Source organism: Lepidochelys kempii, chromosome 1 (genome assembly GCF_965140265.1).
Source record: "Lepidochelys kempii isolate rLepKem1 chromosome 1, rLepKem1.hap2, whole genome shotgun sequence".
NCBI lineage: Eukaryota > Metazoa > Chordata > Testudines > Cheloniidae > Lepidochelys > Lepidochelys kempii.
Genome location: NC_133256.1, coordinates 290,160,694 through 290,187,125, shown reverse-complemented (window position 1 = coordinate 290,187,125; position 26,432 = coordinate 290,160,694). Strand labels below are relative to the sequence as shown.

The 26,432-nt window shown below is 43.7% G+C and overlaps 1 protein-coding gene across 3 annotated transcripts in view; it reads right to left on the bottom strand.

Annotated features, from left to right (window-relative positions):
• The window catches only part of PPM1H (protein phosphatase, Mg2+/Mn2+ dependent 1H), a 226,801-nt gene that overhangs the window by 82,207 nt on the left and 118,162 nt on the right, over positions 1-26,432 (bottom strand). For all 3 annotated transcript variants that reach the window (XM_073327913.1, XM_073327914.1, XM_073327915.1), the window contains 2 exons: positions 24,060-24,404; positions 7,396-7,508 (listed from right to left, as the gene is read on the bottom strand). In XM_073327913.1, the coding sequence (XP_073184014.1) occupies positions 7,396-7,508; positions 24,060-24,404 (458 nt within the window). The remainder of the gene's footprint in view (positions 1-7,395; positions 7,509-24,059; positions 24,405-26,432) is intronic.

Genomic DNA, 26,432 nt, shown 5'->3' with positions numbered 1-26,432 from the left:
GGGTGGAGGAGGGAAGGAAAATGCCACACAGCACTTTAAAAGTTTACAACTTTAAAATTTATTGAATGACAGCCTTCTTTTTTTTGGGCAATCCTCTGTGGTGGAGTGGCTGGTTGGCCGGAGGCCCCCCACCACATTCTTGGGCGTCTGGGTGTGGAGGCTATGGAACTTGGGGAGGAGGGCGGTTGGTTACAGAGGGGCTGCAGTGGCAGTCTGTGCTCCAGCTGCCTTTGCTGCAGCTCAACCATACACTGGAGCATACTGGTTTGGTCCTGCAGCAGCCTCAGCATTGAATCCTGCCTCCTCTCATCACGCTGCCGCCACATTTGAGCTTCAGCCCTGTCTTCAGCCCGCCACTTACTCTCTTCAGCCCGCCACCTCTCCTCCCGGTCATTTTGTGCTTTCCTGCACTCTGACATTATTTGCCTCCACGCATTCGTCTGTGCTCTGTCAGTGTGGGAGCACAGCATGAGCTCGGAGAACATTTCATCGCGAGTGCGTTTTTTTTTCTTTCTAAGCTTCACTAGCCTCTGGGAAGGAGAAGATCCTGTGATCATTGAAACACATGCAGCTGGTGGAGAAAAAAAAAAAGGAACAGCGGTATTTAAAAAGACACATTTTATAAAACAGTGGCTACACTCTTTCAGGGTAAACCTTGCTGTTAACATTACATACATAGCACATGTGCTTTCGTTACAAGGTCGCATTTTGCCTCCTCCCACCGCATGACTACCCCCTCAACCTTCCCCCCTCCCTGTGGCTAACAGCGGGGAACATTTCTGTTTAGCCACAGGCAAACAGCCCAGCAGGAATGGGCTCCTCTGAGTGTCCCCTGAAGAAAAGCACTCTATTTCAACCAGGTGACCATGAATTATATCTCACTCTCCTGAGGATAACACAGAGAGATAAAGAACGGATGTTGTTTGAATGCCAGCAAACATACACTGCAATGCTTTGTTGTACAATGATTCCCGAGTACGTGTTACTGGCCTGGAGTGGTAAAGTGTCCTACCATGAAGGACGCAATAAGGCTGCCCTCCCCAGAAACCTTTTGCAAAGGCTTTAGGACTACATCTAGGAGAACCGCAAATGCCAGGGCAAAGTAATCCTTTCACATGCTTGCTTTTAAACCATGTATAGTATTTTAAAAGGTACACTCACCAGAGGTCCCTTGGGTGGGTTCGGGGGGTACTGGCTCCAGGTCTAGGGTGAGAAACAGTTCCTGGCTGTCGGGAAAACCGGTTTCTCCGCTTGCTTGCTGTGAGCTATCATCTTCTTCATCCCCAAATCCTGCTTCCGTATTGCCTCCATCTCCATTGAAGGAGTCAAACAACATGGCTGGGGTAGTGGTGGCTGAACCCCCTAAAATGGCATGCAGCTCATCATAAAAGCGGCACGTTTGGGGCTCTGACCCAGAGCGGCTGTTCACCTCTCTGGTTTTCTGGTAGGCTTGCCTCAGCTCCTTCAGTTTCACGCGGCACTGCTTCGGGTCCCTGTTATGGCCTCTGTCCTTCATGCCCTGGGAGATTTTGACAAAGGTTTTGGCATTTCGAAAACTGGAACGGAGTTCTGATAGCACGGATTCCTCTCCCCAAACAGCGATCAGATCCCGTACCTCCCGTTCGGTCCATGCTGGAGCTCTTTTGCGATTCTGGGACTCCATCATGGTCACCTGTGCTGATGAGCTCTGCATGGTCACCTGCAGCTTGCCACGCTGGCCAAACAGGAAATGAGATTCAAAAGTTCGCGGTTCTTTTCCTGTCTACCTGGCCAGTGCATGTAAGTTGAGAGTGCTGTCCAGAGCGGTCATAATGGAGCACTCTGGGATAGCTCCCGGAGGCCAATACCATCGAATTGTGTCCACAGTACCCCAAATTCGAGCCGGCAACGTCGATTTAAGCGCTAATCCACTTGTCAGGGGTGGAGTAAGGAAATCGATTTTAAGAGCCCTTTAAATCGAAATAAAGGGCTTCATTGTGTGGACCGGTGCAGGTTTACATCGATTTAACGCTGCTAAATTCGACCTAAAGTCCTAGTGTAGACCAGGGCTCAGAGTGAAGTATGATTATTATTGCTGATTATTATTATTGTTCTAGTGGTACATAAATAAGAAGGTTAAAACAGCCATGCAGATTAATCATTAATAAAAAGGACAAAGTAAATCCAGATTAGCTAATAGGGAATGAAAAAAATCAGAAGAGAAAGATAAGATTATTTTACAGGTTTCTTAAATACTATTATAAATAGGTATACAGGTATACCAAATTCATGGTCCATTTTGGTCAATTTCACGGTCATAGGATTTTAACAATCATGAATGTCATTATTTCAGGTATTTAAACCTGAAATTTAACGGGGTTGTAATTTTAGGGGTCCTGACCCAAACAGGAGTTGTGGGGGAGTCACAAGGTTAGCGTAGTGGAGGTTGTGGTATTGCTGTCCTTACTTCTGCGCTGCTATTGGCAGCGGCGCTGTCTTCAGAGCTGGGTGGTTAGAGAGCAGCGGCTGCTAGCCGGGAGCCCATCTCTGAAGGCAGAGCTGCTGCTAGCAGCTGCACAGAACCAAGCGTGGCATGGTATGGTATTGCCATCTTTACTTGTGAACTGCTGCCGGCCGGGCACTTCCTTCAGAGCCGGGTGTCTGGCTGACAGCGGCCACTCTCTGGCCACCCAGTTCTGAAGGCAGTGCAGAAGTAAGGGTGGCAATAACTGCAACCTCCCCTAAAACAACCTTAGGACCCCCCCCCCCACAACTCCCTTTTGAGTCAGGACCTCCAATTTGAGAAACGCTTGACTCCCCCGCGAAAACTGTACAGTACAGGGTAAAAGCAAACGAAAGACCAGATTTCAGAGGAGATAATCAGATTTCATGGTCCGTGACGTGTTTTTCATGGCTGTGAATTTGGTAGGGTCCTAATTATAAACCGTAAAGAGTAAAACAAAAATATTACGAGGCTAGGCAAATTGCCTCCCCATGCTTTATTTTTAAATAGGCATGTAGATGGAAGGAAAAATCATACTGCTAAAACTGTCCTGAGCAGTGCAGTCACAGTGAACCACACCAACGTCCTGGGATTTTTGCTCCTTCAATTCTCCCTTTTTAAAAATTGTTTAAAAGGAAGCACGGTGCTTCCCTGCCTCTCTCATCTAGTTTGTACAACCATTAACTCTAAAAGTGAACTCCTCTTCTGAGGACTATTAATGATTACAGTGATGAAATGAGAGCAAGCAGGTGTGACCCAGAAGGGAAAGGAGAGGAAACTCAGTGAGTTCCAAAGTTGGTACTGGGAGAAGGTAGCTTCAACTTCAACCAGTAATAAAGAAGACTTCAACATTGTATTCATTATTTTATTTTTCTCCTCTTTTGTGAATGGCAAGAAGTGGGGATACGACAAACTTAGTTTCAAACAGTGGTGAGATTGATTATTCTTAACCCAAATGTGAATACCCTGTGTAAAGCAGCTACCCAGCACGTTACTGTCATCTAACTATCTGAAGTACATTAGAAAAAGGAAGAGATATTTTTTCCCGGAAATCTAGGTATGTCCAACATTTTAAAAAGGAGAGAGCCCTCCATATATAAACGTGAGGGGCGGGGGAGCAAGACAAAATATCAATAAGAAAATCTGATTAAGCAAAGTCAAGTCCAATGACCCTCCAAATTTGTGAAAGCCTTTTAAATTCTCATCCCTTGCTTTGATCCTTTCTTTTGCACACAAATAAAAAAGTTCAAGAATCTATTTGCAGATTAGCCAGAGTTTGGGGACTTTGTGGGGAAACCAATCAGCTTGTCTTTTGTTTCTCAATGGAGTGATAAAAGTGCAGCTGTTGAAAGACTTTGTAGCACCACTGCATATAATGCAGCACAAAATGGTGATACTTGCTTTCTCTGATAAAAATGGGTAGATCCATGCTGGGGCCACCATGAAAACTAAAGGAACTTTTGTGGCAAAGAGGGCTAAATCTCTTCATATCACATAAGAGTCACCGGAATGACACTGGGCAACTGTTACACCGAGTCAGCCTGCACTGTACTTGGCTAGTAATCAGCAAAGAACATTTGTCCATTTCCTGGTTTACTAGCCCTCTATTATGTGTGCTAAACTACTGACTGACTTAAAAAACAAACAAACCCAGCAACAACAACAAAAAACCTACCAACGCTAAGACAAAACAAATTTAACAAGACTTACTATTTTTTTTAAATTAGAAGTTACTCTAACAATACACAATTGAATAATTCTATTTGAATTAAGTGAGCAGTGAACATTTACTGTCTTTTACAAAGCAACTCTTCAGATACTCTAGCCTGATGACTATAGAATGTGTATGTCACACTGGTATGCAAAGTGCAATGTAATAGACTGAGACCAATATAAATTGGAAACTTTATTTATTGAATACAAGATCAATAGTCCTGCAGTCAGCAACCCAGATAACCTTGCATGAACGTTGCTGAATATCCTTCCTGCCAGCACTCATTTCACACAGTGTTTGAAGGGAACCAAATAAATGGCTTGACCTTGGGACCTGTACCTTTAAAAGGAAAGCACTGAAAGACTCTTTTCATTTTCCCTTCCCCCATGGAGGAGACAGTGTGCCAAGTGGGCTGATGTTTAGCTTAGAGAGAGAGACACACACATTAAAAATCTTTGGCCAAGATTCAGATATAGATTTTCACTGTACAAGAAGGTATATTTATGACAGAATCTAAGAATGACCAGGCCCACCAATTAGAGAGTGGAAGTGGCTCTCTCAGTAGTTTATCAGACTGTGAAGATGTCACCTCATTTTTAGTGGGATGCGGATATCATGTGCAGTTACTATAGAACTGTGACTCCTTGGTTAGCAAAAAATTTAATTATATCATTGATATTAGCATTATCTGCTAAGGCTGCAACATCATGCTCTGTAAGAGTACATCACAAAACCTAGAATTAGCACAGGTTTCCTCCCTTCCACCCCCAACTGAAAACGCTCAGCTTGGGTAAGCCTAGTAGTCCATGCAGAAGTGACTGTACCAGAGGACTGCCTGCTGGTAATTTAGTAATATGGTAATTAAAGTCTTTTCATGATGTAATTACATATCAACTACAAAAGGACAGCTGCTATACAACAGTGCCAGGGTACATGGCATGAAATGATTAGATTTGAGAAGCTTTAGTGGTTAAACTGAATACCACAGACATAACTCTGAGGTGTAGTTAGCACTACACAACCCATTATTATTCAAGTCTCACGCAGTCTTTCCTTATTCTCATTGTGATAGTAACAGTTTCCTTCATATACCTTGTTTCTAGGATACCAGAAAGCCTTTTAAAACCCACCTTTGTAAACCCCCGCTGTTTCGAAATTGCACTGAATTTCAAGTCTATGTCTATTTCAGGACAAGAGAGTCTGTTCAAATTAGATCCATCTTGGTACGTATAAACAGTGAGGAGTCCTTGTGGCACCTTAGAGACTAACAAATTTATTTGGGCATAAGCTTTCATGGGCTATAACCCACTTCATCAGATGCATGGAGTATAGAATACAGTAAGCAGGTATAAATATACAGCACATGAAAAGATGGGAGTTGCCTTGCTATTCAATTAGAAGGACCCCTTCTTGTAAACTTGTTGGGAATGGGCCACATCCACCCTAATTGAATTGGCCTCGTTAACACTGACCCCCCCACTTGGTAAGGCAAGGGGCAGGGCGTCAGGCAGAAAGGGCGGGGCTGGGGTCAGCATCCCCCACCAGCCCATCCACACTGCCTGGCCCACGCTGCCCAAGGCTCCAGCGGCGATTTGAAGAGCCCCAGGCCCTTTTAAATTGCTGGCCCCAGGGCAGCTGCTCCTTTTGACCCCCCCGCCCCCATTGGCAAAAGGGGCAACAATATTAAAACTGCAGCAGCGCTTTAAGCAGGGCAGCCAACGGGGGGCGGGGTGCAAAAGGGGCAGCGACATTAAAGCACTGCCGTAGCAGCGCTTTCAAGTCAACTGGGTACGGCGGCCACATTTTACCGGTACGCTGTGCTGGCCCATACCGGCTTACTTTCACCCTGGTGCACCTTCACCTTGACTTGATTGCTGTGTGTCCAAGGGGGATTTGAGTTTCACATTTTAGTGTCTTTTATCAACATTAAATTAATGAGTAATTCAAAAGAAAAGCATGCAATACCTTGTTTCTAATTCAATGTGTGTCTACAAACATCAAGAAGAATCATAGCACTGGCATGCAGAGAACTGGGACAGTGTGCACAAGAGATTACTCTTGCTAGCTGTGAGATTTCTGGGCCTGCTGCCTCCTTAAAAATCTAAGGCTTCTGAGCAGCACTACAGCTGTTCTCTCACTATCTTTGTTAATAGGTGCATATACATAATGAAACTGTGAAAAATATATACTCACAAGCATGCATGTGCACACACAGAAGTCTACATATATATTTTTCTTCTTTTAATGGCTTTCTGTCTAAAATTAGGGCTGTCTACTCCCCTTTTCAGGCCTATGAAGTCTTGCCCCATACCACCCAGAGAATAGCCTTCTTCTCCTTCCTACTTTTCTCAGCTTGTTCTTTCCCAATATGACAGGGCTGCTGCACAAACAGCAAAAAGACCTGAAACCTACAAGAACAGTCTCTCTCTCTCTCTAGGGGTCGTGTGGGGAGGAAAGAGAGAGCATTCCAGTATGCTATTGGTTTGACTTACTCAGAAGACTGGAAAAACAGCTTTTTCTCTGGGATATTTCCAGTGGCCAACATTTTATAATAATTATCATTATTATTAAATAAAAGAGGTTAGCTAAATGACCTGAACTTCCGAGGAGTCCATCAAGTTTCAGTCTGAGGGGTAGGTGAATATCTGAATCAGGATTTATTTATTTAATTCTAGCCTCCCCTGTTCATATGCCCAGTTACAAAAGCACTAACCAAATCTGTCGTAACTGACTGGCTCTGAACCCATCAAGGATTAGCTAGGAGATCTTCCAAGCCTAGGCTGGGGGACAATAGCAACTTCTAGTTCAAACAGTTCTTTCAATTCTCATAAACAGAAACACGAAACCATTTCAAACAGTGGTTAATACAAAACTTGCCCTAGAACACACAGTAAACGATTTTTGATTTCATACTGCAGAAGAGCCATTGAGTCATTTAGAGACTGTTAATAAGAACAGCAGAAAATTGAACTTCTCTAAACATCGCTCTTCTCTGACTAGCGGGCTTATATTAGTTTTAGTTTCTATTAAATACTTATTGCAACTGTTCAATATAAACAGTAAGGTATATTACTACTATTTGAATTGAGATGCATTCTAATCAAGGATCAGGGCCCCACTGAGCTACTTTGCTAACTGCCTGTTGCAAAGGAAATGATTATTTTTAGGCAAAAAACCCCTAGAGATCCGCTTTGCTTACCTACTGTCGCCAGCATTTGCCACGTAGAGCTTCCCCAGCATATACACAACAACAAGGGCTGTGCAGCCACCAGATATACTGTAAACAGTCCTCTCTCGCTCTATTTGTAAATCCTAAGGAAGACAGAAGAGAGTTTATAAAATAGCTCTGCAACTGACATTTAGGAAGAGAAGATTTTCATTAAAACCTTACATATTCATATTCCTAAACCAAAAGTCCTGCTGAGTTTGTTTACTTGTTGCTGCCACAACTGTATGTTCAGGAAAACAAATGGAACATCGAAGAGCAATGAATATAGGGCCCAATCCCATTTGTTCCATGGATAAAGTAACCTGGTTAATATCGTGCAAGGCACAGCAGAATGAAGTGTAGTGCTACCCAAGGAGGCCATCCTCTGACTAATATTTGAATGACACTCTGGTTCCTGTTACAATCACAATTTCTGTTACTGCCTACAAATCAATGTTGAGGAAAAAAAACCAAAAGAAATCAAATCTTACACAGTCTTTTGTCAGAGACATACACACATACATATGCTAAAAATGCCTATTTTATATCACTTTGCCATAGAAAAGTTTCAAGTTGATATCCCTCCACCCCCCATGGATTTTTGCATTTTTAGCAAGCTTTACAGTACTGCAAAGGAAGCAGAAATTTTTCACCATCAAAATAATTTTAACTCATATATTAACGTGGATTTTCAAGGCATTTCCAAGTACATTAAAATGGTTTTATTCCCTGGCTTTTTATAATGATCCTTTTAAAATCTGAAATCAATGTCTGTTTCCCTTACTCACTTTCAGTTTGTGTTGGGTCTGTAAGGATGTTGGCATTTATGTTTTATTTTGTTTAGATAAGATGACTTCAAAAGTATTTGTTATGATGCAAAAGAGGGATTACTACAATGAGCCTGATTTTTCAGAGAGTGTCTACACTACAAAATTATGTTGACATAAGTTATGTCCATGTGCAGACACCACAGTAATTAAATCATTTTTGTATGTCCACATTATGTTCGTGTCAGCAGTGCACGTCCTCACTACCTGCACCGATATAAGTGCCAAGAGCAGTGCACCTGTGCATAGCTATCTCACTGTGCAACCTGCCACCATCTAGTGCAGGGTGTTTTGGGAAGGGTTTGCAATGCCTCATGGGGGCAAACAAGTTGCACAGGGGTGCCTGGAAACATGATTTCAACAGTCCATAATACAGTTTTCTCTCTCTCATAATGTTTCCCGTCTCTTTTCTAAAGCCCCGTACACCTGTGTGCATGCCATCTGAGTGAGGAAAAGCATGGATCCTGCACAGCTCTGTACTACTGTGATGAGTGTTGCAAGTAAGGAATGTCTGATCCTGCAGTATTTGCAGTGTCAGCAGAGGAGCCTTGGGGGACATGACAATTCCTTAGAGGCTAGATTGCTGTGGGACACAGGAAGAAATAATTCAAGGTTGTTGGCTGTGTTCACAGAGCAGCTTAAGATGGTGGAGCACTGGTTCTGGGCCCAAGAAACAAGCACTAACTGGTGGGACCACATTGTCATGCAGGTTTGTGATGACAAGCGGTGGCTGCAGAACTGTTGGGATGTGCAAGGCCACGTTTCCGGATCTGCGCGCAGAGCTTTCGCCTGCCCTCCGGGTCAGTGACACCATAACAAGAGCTACACTGACAGTGGAGAACGAGATGGCGATCACTGTGGGGAAGTTTGTAATGCCAGATTGCTACCAATCAGTCAGGAATCAACTGGAGTTGGGAAAAACACCAGGAGGGTTGCTGTGATGCAAGCATCCAGGGCCATTAATCACTATTGCTACAGAGGACTGACACTCTGGGCAACGTGCAGGACATAGTGGATCATTTTGCAGTAATGGGGTTCCCGAACTGTGGTGGGGCAATAGATGGCACACACATCCCTATTTTGGCACCAGACCACCTTGCCACAGAGTACACCAACAGAAAGGGCTACTTTTGTGTGGTACTCGAAGCATGGGTGGATCACTGGGGACTTTTTACCAACATCAACGTGGGCTGGTCAGGGTCGGTGCATGACACACGCATCTTTAAGAACACAGGCCTGTTCAGAAAGTTGCAAGCGGGGACTTTCTTTCCAGACCAGAGGCCTATCACTGTGGATGTTGAAATGCTAATAGTGATCCCTTACTCCTGTGGCTCACGAAGCTCACGAGCGCTTCAACTACAGGCTCAGTAGGTGCAGAATGACAGCTGAATGTGCCTTGGGCTGTTTGAAAGGCCGCTGGCACGGTCTACTCATGAGATTAGACTTCAGTGAAAAAATATCCCAATGGTTATAGCTGGCTGCTGTGTCTTTCATAATATTTGTGAAGCAAAGGGAGAGAAGTTTCCAGCCTAGTGAAGCGGCTGTCTGCTGATTTTGAGCAGCCAGATACCAGAGCTTTAAGAAGAGCTCAACATGGAGCTATATGGCTCATGGAGGCTTGGAAATACCACTTTAATACTGAGCCACAGTAATGTGTGCTGTTTTAACATGCTCTGCCTTGCATTGCTTTTTGGCACCCCAGTATGAACCTTGTAATAAGTGCCGTGTGTGCAGCAATATAACATTGCATATGCACCTATTGCTATTAACTGTGAATGATGTCAGCCCCAATCAGCATACGCTGTAAATTAACAAAGATGAATTAAGTTTCCATAAATAGACTTTTATTATAAACCCATGCAAACAGACACGTTTATAATTGAATTAAACTTTATAAATACAGGGGAAAGAACTATTAAAGGAGAAAGAACAGTCATTTCCATTTCACAAACACGTACACCAACCATGTCTCTCACAGGTCAGTGCACGTGCTGCTGTGATTGCCTGCACTCTCCCCCAGGGTGGAGTAGTAGGCATAGTGCAGGGGCCTCGGACGCCGCATGGAATGCAGTTCTCTGTGGGCTGCAGAGGGAGGCGAGCATGGAACTGTTGAATCTGAAGGTCCTCAAGAGTCTACAGCATGTTCTGTTTGCTGCTTGAAAAGTGCTAGCATCTGCTGCTTCATGTCCCTCTCTGCTCTCTTTTCCACTCAGTCCCTGTCCATGCTGTCCACAAGGGTATCCAAAGCAGCAGAGGCTTGCAGGATCTCTTGGAACATGCCGTCCTGCATCCTCTTCCTTCTCCTCCTCATCTGGCTGCACCGCTCTGCTGGTGCAGATGCAGAGATCTGCAAGACCACATTTCCAGCTGCAAAAGATACCATGCACAGAGGTACTATTGTGAGTGTATTCACAAGATAAATTGAAACTTGGTATACTGAACTCACTCCCTTTTATCCACACAAGTTGCAAACACAACATTCTCACTTCTTTCTGGGATTCATGAAGCAGAGTGGCAGTCCCAGTGATGGTGAGTACAGCCCAGGAGGGAGGGGGTAAGTTGGGAAAATAAGGGGCAGGGATAGTTCATGGGCATGAGTATATGTGTATAGGACAACTGAGCTGAATACTTGCACTGTTTTCCACAGGTGGTGGGGATTTTAGCTGAACTTCCACTGAAAGGGAAGTTTCAGGCATCCAGCTGCAGATCGTGGCCATATGCCGCTAGCCTGCATGCTGCAATGGTGCCTACTGAAATAATTGTTGAGTGGTGTGGGAAAGTGTCCTACCATGGCAGGAGAAATAAGGCAGCCCTCCCCAGAAATCTTTGGCAGAGGATTGCAGACTGCCTTCACAAAAGTTTCCTTGAGATCTCTATGAAGGATTCATGGGACATCCCGGTGCACACAAACAAACTATTCTGCAGTACCCCCTCTGCCTAACTGTAGAGGGGAAGTAGAGCTGCTATCTGCTTCTCACTCTACTGTTGATTTCACTATCTCTTCCAGCATAAGTTTAAAAAAAAAAAAAAAAGTAAATGAATGGATGTGTCCCTGCAATATCAAAGCAAATAGTATATTTACCAGAGGTTCCTTTCCTTGTATCAGGCTCACCTGTGCTGGACTGTAGAGACTGTCCGGACTGTCCAGGAGTCAAAAAGAAGCTCCTGGCTTGACGTGCCACTGGATCCCCTGTCCTCCATACTCCTACTCCTCCTCACTGTTCACAGCTGGGGCCTGTGACTTGGGCTTCCTGAAGTACCCATGGTGCTCTTGGGGGTGGTGGTGATGTCTCCACCAAGGATGGCCTGCAGATTTTTGTAAAAGTGGCAGGTCTGTGGCTCTGCACAGAATGCCTGTTCGCCTCCCTGGCTTTCTGGTACACCTGTCGCAGCTCCTTGGCTTTCACATGGCACTGCTGTGGGTCCCTCTTATAGCCCTTCTCCTCCATGCCCCGAGTGATCAGCTTGTAAATAATGATGTTTGCACAGCTGGATTAGATCTGTGCCTGCACAGCCTCTTCTCCCCACAGATCCACCACCTCCTGTGTACTCCAGGCAGAAGCGCGTCTGCAGCATGTAGCCAGCATGGTCAGCTGAGCAGTTGCTAGGTGACCTCTCCACGCCAAGCAACCAGGAAAGAAATTTCAAAAATTCACAGGAGTTTAAAGGGGAGGGAAGTGTACCTGGCTGCTGGGCAGCGGAGTTCAAAACAGTGACCAGAGTGGTCATACTGAGGCATTGGAGGACACCTCCTGGAAGCCACTAAAGTCAATGTAGGTAATGCAGTGTCTACACTGACACTGCATTGACCTAATTACACCAACATAAGCACTACGCCTCTCACGGAGCTGGAGTTATTTAGTGGGCGCAGCGTGCAAGTCACATCGGTGGGAGTGACATTTTAGTGTAGGCACTCAGAGTTAGGTCTATGTAAGCTGCTTTGCACTGACCAGGACTGAGAAACAGGCCCTTAATAGTTTAGGCTCCAAAAACAGAAGGGACCACTCTAGACTGACCTCCTGCATAACAGGCCATAGAACTTCCCCGAATTAATTCCTGTTTGAGAATCTCTCTCAGAAAAATAGCCAATGCCAGGGATGGAGAATCTACTACAACTGTTGGTAAGTTGTTCCAAGAGTTTAATCATCTCCACTGTTAAAAAAGTACACCTTCTTTCCCATCTGAATTTGTTTCGCTTCCAGACACTGGATTGTTATACCTTTCTCTGCTAGACTGAAGAGCCTGTTATCAAATATTTGTTCCCCTGGTAGATACTTATTGACAGCGATGAAGTAACCCCATAACCTTTTCTTTGTTAAGCTAAATAGAGTGAGCTCCTTGAGTTTATCACTGTAAGGCATGTTTTCTAATCCTTTTATCATTCTCGTGATTCTTCTCTGGACCTTCTCCAATTTATCATCAACATTCCTTCCTGAATTGTGGGCACCAGAACTGGACACAGTATTTCACACAATGGTTGCACCAGTGCCAAATATGGGAGTTTATATTACCCTATGTCAAGGTTCCTCCCCCACTCTGAACTCTAGGGTACAGATGTGGGGACCTGCATGAAAAACCTCCTAAGCTTATCTTTACCAGCTTAGGTCAAAACTTCCCCAAGGTACAAAATATTACACCTTGGACAGGCCGCTACCACCACCAAACTAATACTGGTTACTGGGGAAGAGCTGTTTGGACGCGTCCTTCCCCCCAAAATACTTCCCAAAACCTTGCACCCCACTTCCTGGACAAGGTTTGGTAAAAAGCCTCACCAATTTGCCTAGGTGACTACAGACCCAGACCCAGACCCTTGGATCTTAAGAACACTGAACAATCCTCCCAACACTTGCACCCCCCCTTTCCTGGGAAATGTTGGATAAAAAGCCTCACCAATTTGCATAGGTGACCACAGACCCAAACCCTTGGATCTGAGAACAATGAAAAAGCATTCAGTGTTTTACAAGAAGACTTTTAATAAAAAATAGAAGTAAATAGAAATAAAGAAATCCCCCCTGTAAAATCAGGATGGTATATATCTTACAGGGTAATTAGATTCAAAAACATAGAGAACCCCTCTAGGCAAAACCTTAAGTTACAAAAAAGATACACAGACAGAAATAGTTATTCTATTCAGCACAATTCTTTTCTCAGCCATTTAAAGAAATCATAATCTAACACATACCTAGCTAGATTACTTACTAAAAGTTCTAAGACTCCATTCCTGTTCTGTCCCCGGCCAAGACGACTACAGACAGACACAGACCCTTTGTTTCTCTCCCTCCTCCCAGCTTTTGAAAGTATCTTGTCTCCTCATTGGTCATTTTGGTCAGGTGCCAGCGAGGTTACCTTTAGCTTCTTAACCCTTTACAGGTGAGAGGAGCTTTCCCCTGGCCAGGAGGGATTTCAAAGGGGTTTACCCTTCCCTTTATATTTATGACACCCTACTTATTCTTACTTGATACTCCTGTTTATACATAACAAAGATTGCATTAGCTTTTTTGGCTACAGCATCACAAAGGGAGCTCATGTCAGCTGATTATCCACCATGACCCTCCAAATCTTTTTTGGAGTCATGGCTTCCCAGGATAGAGTCCCCCAATGTGTAAGTATGGCCTGCACTTTCATAACACCACTAATTCTGCAAACAGATGCATTGAAAAAATGACCATCTTTTTTTCTTTCAGTCTTGACAGTGACTTATGTAGCCATCTGTAGATGCAGGGACAACTTCTGTTGAGAGCGCAAAGTTTTACTACTGAGATGTGCCAAAGTCACCATGCTCTGTTAAATGAAATGTGACCTCAAATTGTGCCCACATTGCTACATAAGGCATTTCTATGTTATGAAAGAAAGGGCTTTCCTGCACTGCAACAATGTATGCAAGGAAAATTACGGTTTCAGAGTAGCAGCCGTGTTAGTCTGTATCCGCAAAAAGAAAAGGAGTACTTGTGGCACCTTAGAGACTAACAAATTTATTTGAGCATAAGCTTTCGTGAGCTACAGCTCACTTCATCGGATGCATTCAGTGGAAAATACAGTGGGGAGATTTATATACACAGAGAACATGAAACAATGGGTGTTAACATACACACTGTAATGAGAGTGATCAGATAAGGTGAGCTATTACGAACAGGACAGCGGGGGGAGAAACCTTTTGTAGTGATAATCAAGGTGGGCCATTTCCAGCAGTTGACAAGAACATCTGAGGAACAGAGGCAGGGGGGAATAAACATGGGGAAATAGTTTTACTTTGTGTAATGACCCATCCACTCCCAGTCTTTATTCAAGCCTAAGTTAATTGTATCCAATTTGCAAATTAAATTCCAATTCAGCAGTCTCTCGTTGGAGTATGTTTTTGAAGTTTTTTTTGTTGAAGAATTGCCACTTTTAGGTCTGTAATCGAGTGACCAAAGAGATTGAAGTGTTCTCCGACTGGTTTTTGAATGTTATAATTCTTGACGTCTGATTTGTGTCCATTTATTCTTTTACGTAGAGACTGTCCAGTTTGGCCAATGTACATGGCAGAGGGGCACTGCTGGCACATGATGGCTTATATTACATTGGTAGATGTGCAGGTGAACGAGCCTCTGATAGTGTGGCTGATGTGATTAGGCCCTATGATGGTGTCCCCTGAATAGATATGTGGACAGAGCTGTCAATGGGCTTTGTTGCAAGGATAGGTTCCTGGGTTAGTGGGTCTGTTGTGTGGTATGTGGTTGCTGGTGAGTATTTGCTTCAGGTTGGGGGGCTGTCTGTAGGAAAGGACTGGCCTGTCTCCCAAGATTTGTGAGAGTGATGGGTCGTCCTTCAGGATAGGCTGTAGATCCTTGATGATGCGTTGGAGAGGTTTTAGTTGGGGGCTGAAGGTGATGGCTAGTGGCGTTCTGTTATTTCCTTTGTTGGGCCTGTCCTGTAGTAGGTAACTTCTGGGTACTCTTCTAGCTCTGTCAATCTCTTTCTTCACTTCAGGAGATGGGTATTGTAGTTGTAAGAATGCTTGATAGAGATCTTGTAGGTGTTTGTCTCTGTCTGAGGGGTTGGAGCAAACGTGGTTGTATCGTAGAGCTTGCCTGTAGACAATGGATCGTGTGGTGTGGTCTGAATGAAAGCTGGAGGCATGTAGGTAAGCATAGCGGTCAGTAGGTTTCCGGTATAGGGTGGTGTTTATGTGACCATCGCTTATTAGCACTGTAGTGTCCAGGAAGTGGATCTCTTGTGTGGACTAGTCCAGGCTGAGGTTGATGGTGGGATGGAAATTGTTAAAATCATGGTGGAATTCCTCAAGGGCTTCTTTTCTATGCGTCCAGATGATGAAGATGTCATCAGTGTAGCGCAAGTAGAGTAGGGGCATTAGGGGACAAGAGCTGAGGAAGCATTGTTTTAAGTCAGCCATAAAAATGTTGGCATACTGTGGGGCCATGCGGGTACCCATGGTAGTGCCGCTGATTTGAAGGTATATATTGTCCCCAAATGTGAAATAGTTATGGGTGAGGACAAAGTCACAAAGTTCAGCCACCAGGTTTGCCGTGACATTATCAGGGATACTGTTCCTGACGGCTTGTAGTCCATCTTTGTGTGTAATGTTGGTGTAGAGGGCTTCTACATCCATAGTGGCTAGGATGGTGTTATCAGGAAGATCACCGATGGATTGTCGTTTCCTCAGGAAGTCAGTGGTGTCTGGAAGATAGCTGGGAGTGCTGGTAGCGTAGGGCCTGAGGAGGGAGTCTACATAGCCAGATAATCCTGCTGTCAGGGTGCCAATGCCTGAGATGATGGGGCGCCCAGGATTTCCAGGTTTATGGATCTTGGGTAGCAGATAGAATATCCCTGGTCGGGGTTCCAGGAGTGTGTCTTTGCGGATTTATTCTTGTGCTTTTTCAGGGAGTTTCTTGAGCAAATGGTGTAGTTTCTTTTGGTAACCCTCAGTGGGATCAGAGGGTAATGGCTTGTAGAAAGTGGTGTTGGAGAGCTGCCTAGCAGCCTCTTGTTCATCTTTCCACCTATGCATAACGACAGCACCTCCTTTGTCAGCCTTTTTGATTATGATGTCAGAGTTGTTTCTGAGGGGTGGATGGCATTGTGTTCTGCACGGCTGAGGTTATGGGGCAAGTGATGCTGCTTTTCCACAATTTCAGCACGTGCATGTCGACGGAAGCACTCTGTGTAGAAGTCCAGTCTGTTGTTTTGACCTTCAAGTGGAGTCCACCCAGAATCCTTCTTTTTGTAGTGTTGGCAGGAAGGTCTCTGTGGGTTAGTATGTTGTTCAGAGGTGTGTTGGAAATATTCCTTGAGTCGGAGACGTCAAAAATAGGATTTTCGGTCACCACAGAACTGTATCATGTTCGTGGGGGTTGAGGGGCAGAAGGAGAGACCCCGAGATAGCCCAGAAGAAGAATCTGTCCTAAGAGTATAGCTGGATAGATTAACAATATTGCTGGATGGGTTAAGGGAACCACTGTTGTGGCCCCTTGTGGCATGTAGTAGTTTAGATAGTTTAGTGTCTTTTTTCTTTTGTAGAGAAGCAAAGTGTGTGTTGTAAATGGCTTGTCTAGTTTTTGTAAAGTCCAGCCACGAGGAAGTTTGTGTGGAAGGTTGGTTTTTTATGAGAATATCCAGTTTTGAGAGCTCATTTTTAATCTTTCCCTGTTTGCTGTAGAGGATGTTGATCAGGTGGTTCCACAGTTCACCTGCACATCTACCAATGTGATATATACCATCATGTGCCAGCAATGCCCCTCTGCCATGTACATTGGCCAAACTGGACAGTCTCTACGTAAAAGAATAAATGGACACAAATCAGACGTCAAGAATTATAACATTCAAAAACCAGTCGGAGAACACTTCAGTCTCTTTGGTCACTCGATTACAGACCTAAAAGTGGCAATTCTTCAACAAAAAAACTTCAAAAACAGACTCCAACAGGAAACTGCTGAATTGGAATTAATTTGCAAACTGGATACAATTAACTTAGGCTTGAATAAAGACTGGGAGTGGATGGGTCATTACACAAAGTAAAACTATTTCCACGTGCTTATTTTTTCCCCCTGCTGTTCCTCAGACGTTCTTGTCAACTGCTGGAAATGGCCCACCTTGATTATCACTACAAAAGGTGTCGTCCCCCGTTACCACCCCCCCCGCTGTCCTGCTGGTAATACCATACACACTGTAATGAGAGTGATCAGGTAAGGTAAGCTAACACCCATTGTTTCATGTTCTCTGTGTATATAAATCTCCCCGCTGTATTTTCCATTGAATGCATCCGATGAAGTGAGCTGTAGCTCACGAAAGCTTATGCTCAAATAAATTTGTTAATCTCTAAGGTGCCACAAGTACTCCTTTTCTTTTTACGGAAAATTAAGCCACTGTTACCAATTTGATTTCCTCTCATAGTGGAAGTAAATTTTCCCTATGGTATCTGGAGATTTTGCTGTGTAGCTCCCATTAATTTGATGAACATGTCTGATCGTTAACTCTTTGCATACTACTTGGAAAAATCTTTGTCCAGTATGTATGTTGCCATGACAGACAGAGTATAGAATTCTCAACTGGTCAGTATCTCTGAAGCACCATAGAGGGAATCATTTTGGGTAAAGCCCCTGGGGCATGAGACTTTCCAAATCCTCTATTTACAGTAACTGACTTCTGTGAAAACTTGCACATCTCAATAACTCTTTCATTTCCAATGGTGACAAGGTGAATCTTTCAGTGAATTTTTGCAACCACCTCACAGCAAGCCAAGCAATCTTATAGTGGGTAAATCTCAAGTCTTCTCTGCCTGAATTTCACCCAGTGCCACTTCCTGAGATGCTCAGGTGTTGGGAGAACTTTATGCTCCAGTCCAAGAATTGGATCTATGTTCTTCCTGGCTGGTGAAGGGCAGTGGGGAAACATCTGTGGTAAAAGATTGCCACCACTGCCCTTACAGAGAGCTGGCAGCCAACTGCTTTTAAGAAAGCATTCTGCAGCCTCTGATCAACCAGATGTCTGATCAACCAGTTGAGGTTGACAGCATAGGCTTGTCTGGCCACTGTTCCACCTTCCATTCTTCAGCATGGAAGATTGCTGAGAAGGTTCTGGTGAGACAACACTCAGAGCATCTCAGTTATCCTTGATCCTTGTCAAGCCAAATAGAGACTGGGTTTGGCACACACTATATTGGTTACACTGGATGATCTCTTCCTGACAGTGGATGAAGATCAGCTATCGAAGCTCATACTATGCTGATCAGCTGCCATTGATGCCATCAACCAGGATATGTTGCTTGGCTTGCTTGTGCCACCTAGTGTGAAATAGATGGAGCTTCTCTTAGATGAATGTTCTTTTCCCTTGGAGTGGCCATAGAGGGTAACTGGTGCTCTACCCAAAGGGCTCTCATTTGAGGTACAGCAGCGTTCAGTTTTTTCACCCCTCTTATTCAACATATCTATGACGCAGCATGTGTCGCAGTGCCTTCAGTACACTTAACACCATATAAGCCTGACCCAGTTCCTGGCTGAAGCTGGAACACTAATGTGGGCAAGCTGGCTAAGGTTCAGTCCAGACAATACGGAGGTGGTGGTAGATTAGGGAAAGCATCACCAGAACATGTCAGAGACTGTACTGGCATCTTTCAACGAGGTATCCATCAGCTTTTTACTGCCTGACTTCACAACTTCCGCATGGTGTTAGATCACTCTTCGCTTTTAGAGGATTAAAATTACTGCACTCTGCAAGAAAGCTGTTTAATTCCACAAGGTTGTGACCTCGTCTCTTGGATATGGACCATTTTCCATGTTTTGCCACTTTAACATCTGCATGGTCCATGAGGCTGTACCTAAAATCCCATTGGAAACTAACGCTGGTGCAGTAGGCCACTGTCTACTTGTTAAGTGGAGTATTATTCTAGAAGCACATGTCATCAGTGCTTCATGAACTAGCCTGCCTGACGATTGGTTTCCAGCTGGAGTTTCATGTTGGTTTTAGTCATGATCAGAAATGGTTTAGGACTGCCTACATGAAAGACTGACTGCCTCTGTCCTCATGAGATAATGTTACTGTTGAAATTAGAATCTCAAGCTGAAGTTATCTCTGCTTAAAAAAGAGGGAGGGGGGCTTCTGGCAGACACTTTCCATTAGGGCTCCTCAGCTCTGGATCTCATTGCCATTTTGCTCCAAAACAGTCCTGTTAATCTATTAATCTCCAGGAAACACGGCAAAGCCCATTTATTTGTTCAGGGTTTGGGGAGGGCTGCAGAGAGGGGTGGACAAGGATCTTTCTAGGGTTGGGTATTTTTGCATTTTCACTTTGACATATTAGGCAGCTGATGCTTCTCTTGTGTGGGGGGTTTGCAATTTAAAGTGTTTAAACCTCCAGAGCCTGGGATACCATCTATTTTTGTAATCAAAACTTAAAAACTTAAAAAATAAAAAAATTGATTTTTGTTTGTAGTATAGATGGGACAAAAGTGTTTTAAGAATCATCATAGGGATGCTGTTTACAGTTTAGGTTGCATTGTCTGAACCACAGTGCTACAGGAAAAGCTGTTAGAATACATACTCACTTACCCAAGCCAGACAACCATGAGCTAATACTGTCAGAGTTGTAGTGTAGATTGATCACAGTATAGAATCATAGAAGATCAGGGTTGGAAGGAGGTCATCTAGTCCAACCCCTGCTCAAAGCAGGACCAGTCCCCAACTAACTATAAGATATAAGTATAAGACTGCTGAAAGTGTATTTGTTAATTCATTGCCATGGCCTACCCAATGTGCCTCACGTTCCAAAAAAGGGAAGGCCAAGCAATGCTAATCATGGCCTTCAAAAGAACAAGCAATCTTTCCTCTTTGTGCAACAACTCGATCCTGAGTAGAAGTTTAAAACAGAGTAGCGATACCTATTCTCCCCCCCAACTTGAGATCCATTAGTAAGACTCAGAGAAGTAGGGCTTGTAAATAAGTTTGATCTTGACCCAATTATACATGGTTGTAAACAACATAAAAAGCAAATGAATCCATATGTGATATCAAGCAGATGCAAGTCGCTCTGTACAGACCATCCAGAAAGTAATGTCCTGTTTCAATACAGGTCCCAGGCTTCTCAGTCTGTTTAACTCAAAAGAAACAGGTATTTATTTCATCTACATTAGAAGTGTCGAGGACTCGAACCCCCGACGGCACGGTTCGTTGTCTGACCGGAGAGAGACAGGCAACAACAGCAAGGTCCGAATTCAAAGCTCTTTACTGAAGAGTGCGCACAACAGTAGAGAGCAGCCCATCTCCAAAGAGAACCAGCAGCCTCTAAGTAAAACTAATAGGTTTGATGAAGGGCTGAGGTAACTGTCTTGGAATTTGAACTTGTGGCTCCAGAAGTGATGCTAAAAAAGCCCGATATTCTGAAATATAATGCTTACATCACCAAGTCAACCCTCTTCTTGTTTTGTCAGTTATTTAAACAATGGATTCGTTCAAGTGTTTCCACCATTCAAAACGGCAGAAACACGAGGACATTCTCATCTCTCAAGATCTGCACCATTTTGATCTGAAAATTTCACAAGAACAGTTTACTAGATTTCATCTACACTGAATACACATCTTAGTCCTGATTTTGAATCTCAAGTTGAATCCAAACCTGGTTCTGGATTTGAACACCACCTCTTCAGCCCATCTGTTATTTTAGAAGTAAGACAGCTTTGTATCATTTAACTGTATCACAAACTAAGTTTCACCCCAATACAACAAAAACAAAAAGATATAAACTAAGTCATGACCTGAGAGCAGGATAACTGGGGGTGAGGATATACTTTTCAGATGGGAGTGTACTCTGTGTGGCACTTTTTCTACATAAGGCTGAGTGTGGAGTGGAAGCTTTTTCCTTTAGTCTCTTCAAAACAAAAAAAGAAAGAAGAGGTAGATGGCTCACCTGTGATGCACAAAGCTATGCATACACACCCAACAGATGAAATTCAAATAAGCCCCCTTTTGTTCAGTTCAGCGAGCTGAGTTTGATGGAGTTGAGTTTGATGAAATTATCTGAGTAGCTTAATATAGAAGAACACTTGGAAATACCCTTCCAGCTCCCCAGGACATGGCCTATAAACTACTCAGGGTTTGTCCAGACTACTGCTTTGGGTTGTATTGTAACAGATTTTCCATTAACTCAAGTTAACAAATGTAATTGTAAATGCTAACAATGGACACCCAACTGAGTGTGGCCTGGAATAAACATTTGTGATTCCAGGTTACAACATGGAAATAAATTAACACAAGCTACAACATAACCAAACATTGTAGTCTAGAAAAAAAAAAAAAAACAGACAGGAGAGTGGTTAGTAGTTTAAATATCTAAGTAGGGTAACAGCCTTCCATGGAAGATAAACAGAGTGCCATGTAGTTTACTGTGTGTGGGTCTATTAGAGTGAGCACTCTCCAGAAGAAATCATATTTGACAGACACTGGAATTATTAATTGAGTTATGACTAAAAGGGAGTTACATTGAGTCTGACACTTCAGGCAAGAAAGGGAAGACCTAATTAGCATTTGAAAGAGGCTGGGCAGAAAGGCGTAATGGTACACAACACTCCAGGAGAAGAGAGGAGTTGAAGGCCTTCTGTTAGGCAGTACCTGAAGGAATGTGCAAAGAGGGTTATATGTACCTACCCAACACTTTATCCAGGTTCAAAGGGTTCCTGTGAAGTGCTGTATTGCAGGAAAGAAAACCGAGAAGCGTGCCTGCCTACTTTAGGAATGCTGGTTTTTGTTAAACATTGGGTACAATGATACATTGTGCTAGTAAGGAACCCATGTAAATAAGCTAACTCAAACGGGTTGGACTAGCATAAAACCAAAATATGGATGAGGTACTAATAAAGAATGACTACAGTGATATCAAGGAGGCTCACACTTATTTCAGAGAGCACCAGGCGTATAAAGGAGGACAGAGTTAGAGAGGTGGGAGGAGTGTGTCAGCCTTAGAAATGCTGATGTTACATAACTCTCACACAGAGAGAGAGAAAGAAAGAAATATTATTCTTTTGCTGAAACCCATTATAAGCACAAGATGTTACCCAGACTTTAGACTGGATATATTGTATTTACTCTTATTTTTTCCCTAATAAAACTGCCTTTTTTAGTTAGAATTGTTATTGTACTGGGGTAACCACTGAGAGCCATTCCTGGAGACAACAAGGAGAAGCAGAAGTGGGAATAAAAGGTCCCCAGCCTGCAACATTTGATCAAAGGCATGGGACAGGAGATGCTCATCTTGAATAAACCCTACCACGATGCCAGCTAGTGACAATGAGAGAGAAATTGCCATGATTTGTGTGCACAGTCCCTAGCACAATGGGGCCCAAATTTCAGGCAGGGCCCTCAGTGCTATACTAAGCCATGTGCATTTATTATGATGTTGTGGGGTATACTTCATAATGCTAATTTAAATATATTTGATTCTGTGCAACTTCTATCATTGTGTCATGTAATAGTAAAAAAAGATTTGCAATAAAAATGTACAACGTATTTTACAGTGAATATTTTCAGTTGTACAGTAGTTTGCAAAGAGCTTTCTGATTCTTTGGGAAGAAAAGCACTACACAAAGAACTAATCATTGTAATTACTTGAGTGCAGAAATGAAACAGTTCTTTTCTGGAATAACTGCTGTAGTCTGCTAATTAGACGCATATACTAATTCACATATATGAGGAAAAACTATGATTGAGTCCTGCCTTTGTACTTCACCTTGAGAAGAAAATCTCTGGGAAATGCTTAGTTTAAACTTTTCTGCACAAAGAGGAAGCTTTTTTAAGACACGGAATAGTGTCATTTCCTAGGGCCTGATCCCACAAGCATTTATTATCAGGCATAGTCCTAACTGCTAGGAGCCATCTCAGGCTAGCAAGCACTATGCACAGTGGCAAGAGTTTGCAGAATCAGGCTCCGGTAGGGGATATCCATTGAGGGTGAATCCCTAGCCTCACTGAAGTCAAATGGAAATTTTGCCACTGACTTCAGTGGAGCCAGAATTTCACCCCAAGAATCCATGTGAGTAAAGCACAAATGAGTGGAGGGGTGAGACCCACCCCCGAAACAATGGGCCAGGGTACAGAGCTACTGTGCAGCCCCTATTCTAGCCTATGAGCAAAAACAACAGCCACTGCTCCTCCAGATGGGTGGGTACTGGGGCTCTTTCCCTGGTCTACCTGCAACCTGCCACAACATGGCCTCCTACATGAGCCCATGAAAGGCTGGTGCAGAAACCCTGCCTGTGGCATGAGGGGTATAGATGCCTCCTCCATGCAGCTCTTTTTTCCACACCTCCTATACAGGGCCAGAGGCCATCCCACTGCACCAGGGTCAAATTTCATCATTTTCTATTATGAAATATCCAGACTAGTGTAAATAATTTATCTCACCATTGAAAGCTCATATCTACTATTGTGGAGCAACGTAGCTTTCTACATAATACACCTCCCTTTTTTAAAAAACAGCTTCTAAAAGCCACGTCAGCAAGTTAGACAACAATGTGACCAGAAGAATGGTCCAGTGGTTAATGCAGCCGCCTGGGGCTTAGGAGACCTAGGTTTAATTATTTTTTCCTGTGTAACTTTGGTAGGAGCCTCTTCGTGCGACGGCTCCCCATCTGTAAAGTGGGGATGACAGCACTGCCCCACTCCCAGTGGCATGGCAAGGATAAGCACATGAAAATTCTGAGGTGCTCAGATACTTTAGGACTGAGAGCCAGTAAATACACACCTAAGTCCAGACCAAACAAGTGAAAAGAAATTCATCTCCCCCAACCACATTACTCATTAAACTGAGTAACAAAGTAGTCAACACCCCTGAAATATACCTACCATTTCCTTGAATGCGCTTTCAATAGCCCCAGTAACAAGGCTCTCATGTTGGATCTTCTTCTCTGTAAAGAAGCGTGTTGGAGGGGTGTTGGGTGAGCCCGGAGCCCCAACCCCGCCACGCAGGGAGGCTGCCCTGGTTAGAGTTCTGCTGTTAGCTACCATGCTTTCTGGCTCCTCTCCTAGGCAGGTTGGGGGAAGGACTGCAGAGTTCTTCAGGATCTCCACAATCTCCTGCAGCTGCTCCACAATATGGCGATGAAGCAGTTTGGAGGCTACAACAGCTGCCCCAGATCCAGCATGGCCGTCAAACAGTGACCAGTAGTACAAGCTGATGCCATCATTTTCCTGTTTATGAGAAAAAGAAAATGAAGATCACCACATACACAGTTATCAGTGACCCTAGCACCACTGACAGGTCAGCTACAGTAGATGAGGTATAACTAACTGTCCCATGATACAAAGAGTAGGTTTCTTTCTGGAAAGGAGAAATATGTCATGTCACTTGGCTTCCCCCCTCCTCCAAAAGGCTCATAAATTTACAGTTTTCAGCATACTACACCAAACATGCCCAGGAGGTACGACACCTCTGGGATAGGAGGCTAATTAAACATGCCACTCTATCTTTGCCTTCTCTCCCTTGTGAATGACAAATGGGCCACTTGCAGTGAGGCTAGATACTTTTGACATGGTCATTTATCCACTGTGAGGTTCCCAACGAGCTTTCTAATAGTAATAACTAGAGGGGAGCGAATAACTGACTTTTTGGTTGGCTGGCAGTTCAGAAAAATAATTTTAAAAATTCACTGTACGTGGTGGTCTAACGGAAGCCAGTATTTTTGGAATTTTTGGTAAATTGAAACATTGGAACAAAAATTGCTTTGGGTCAAACAAAATGTTTTATTTTTTTCATTTATGGGCATTTTAAACCACTTAAGAAATAAAAAGCAAAGGAAATGAAGGGCTGGACTCATAAAACCAAGGACGCGGCGGCTGTGGTAGTGGTGTCCCCCACCTTATGCCCAGCAGCCCAGGAGTCAGGCTACTGACTAGCACGTGGGAGACCCAGGTTCAATTCCCTGCCTAAGAGCAACTGCTAAGGCGGGGAAGGAGGAGGGATTCTTACCGGGGGCCTATCCTTGGGCCCTGCCAAAGGCTCCATCTTTCATATTGGCATCTGAAGAGTAGGTGCCTGATACATTTGAAGCCTTCATTGTCAACTAGATATAGGGAAACTACGTGGAGTCCACTTACAACTTCACTGTACTTGGGGATAACTACCAGCAATGGGACTGGGAAATAACTGTCTGCAGACTCAAGACGACAATACTATGTTTAATCACATTTGTAAAGTTCTCAGTCATAAGGGTTAGGAACTTACAGCCTGATTCACCACAGTATGACTCCAGTTTTATGGTAGCGCAACCACACTGGCATTAAATTAGAGTAATACATTGCTGGATTCAGGGGCTTAATATCTTTTCGTTTTGTAAGTGAAGCTTGAAACGTGTAGAAATTAATGCGTTAGGCCCCCTCACTCTCCAGGGAAGCCTCCGCAGATAACACCGGTAAATAAATTTTTCAAGCCCTGCCATATTTCATGATCTGAGCCACCCAAACCCCCACCACTGCCGTTTTAAAATGGCAAAGAGAAACTTGCTATACAAAGTGATCCAGTTAGTTTTAAACTAAAAGCAGGGTGAAAGGTCATTGAAATGACAATAAAAAGCACTGGATAGGTTTCCCTTATCTCTGCAAACATGGTAATGTTGCCTACATATTTGGCTTCATCTCTATCTACAGCAGGAGCTCATGAGGTTTTTAAGCGTGTTTTTTCTGAAATCTCTTTTCCTTGTGTAAAAGTATGTTCTTCTGCTCCTGCCCCTGCTGGCTTTCCCAAATTATCTTGCTGAATAGCTGTACTCATGTGGTCTCTACTTCCCAGAAACACTTTTGAGTGTGTATCTCACTGGTCAGTGGGTGTTCAGTGTCCTCTTCTGAGTCTGTATCCATACAGGATATGGGTTTGTTACAGCTTTCAGTTTTGAAAGCCTGCCTCTTTAGCTTGAGACTTAGAGAATCTAGCTCCTAGTTTTGGAAGTCCCTGGTTCAATCCCTAGCACTGGACAAGATGATAACCACCACATAAGTGGGGACTCATGCAGGATTTGTACTGCAGTGGGCCTCATATGCTTGGGATGAGCTTCCTCCAATCAGAAGATGTACGTAACCCACTGGTCTGTGTCTGTTAAGCGTGCCCTTCTGTGTTAATCCACAGAGAATATAGGTGTGTTATAGCTCTCAGTTTAAGATCACACTTTCAGGTCTAAAGGTCCCTGGTGTATCAATCAGCATGGTGGCTGTCAAAGGTATCTG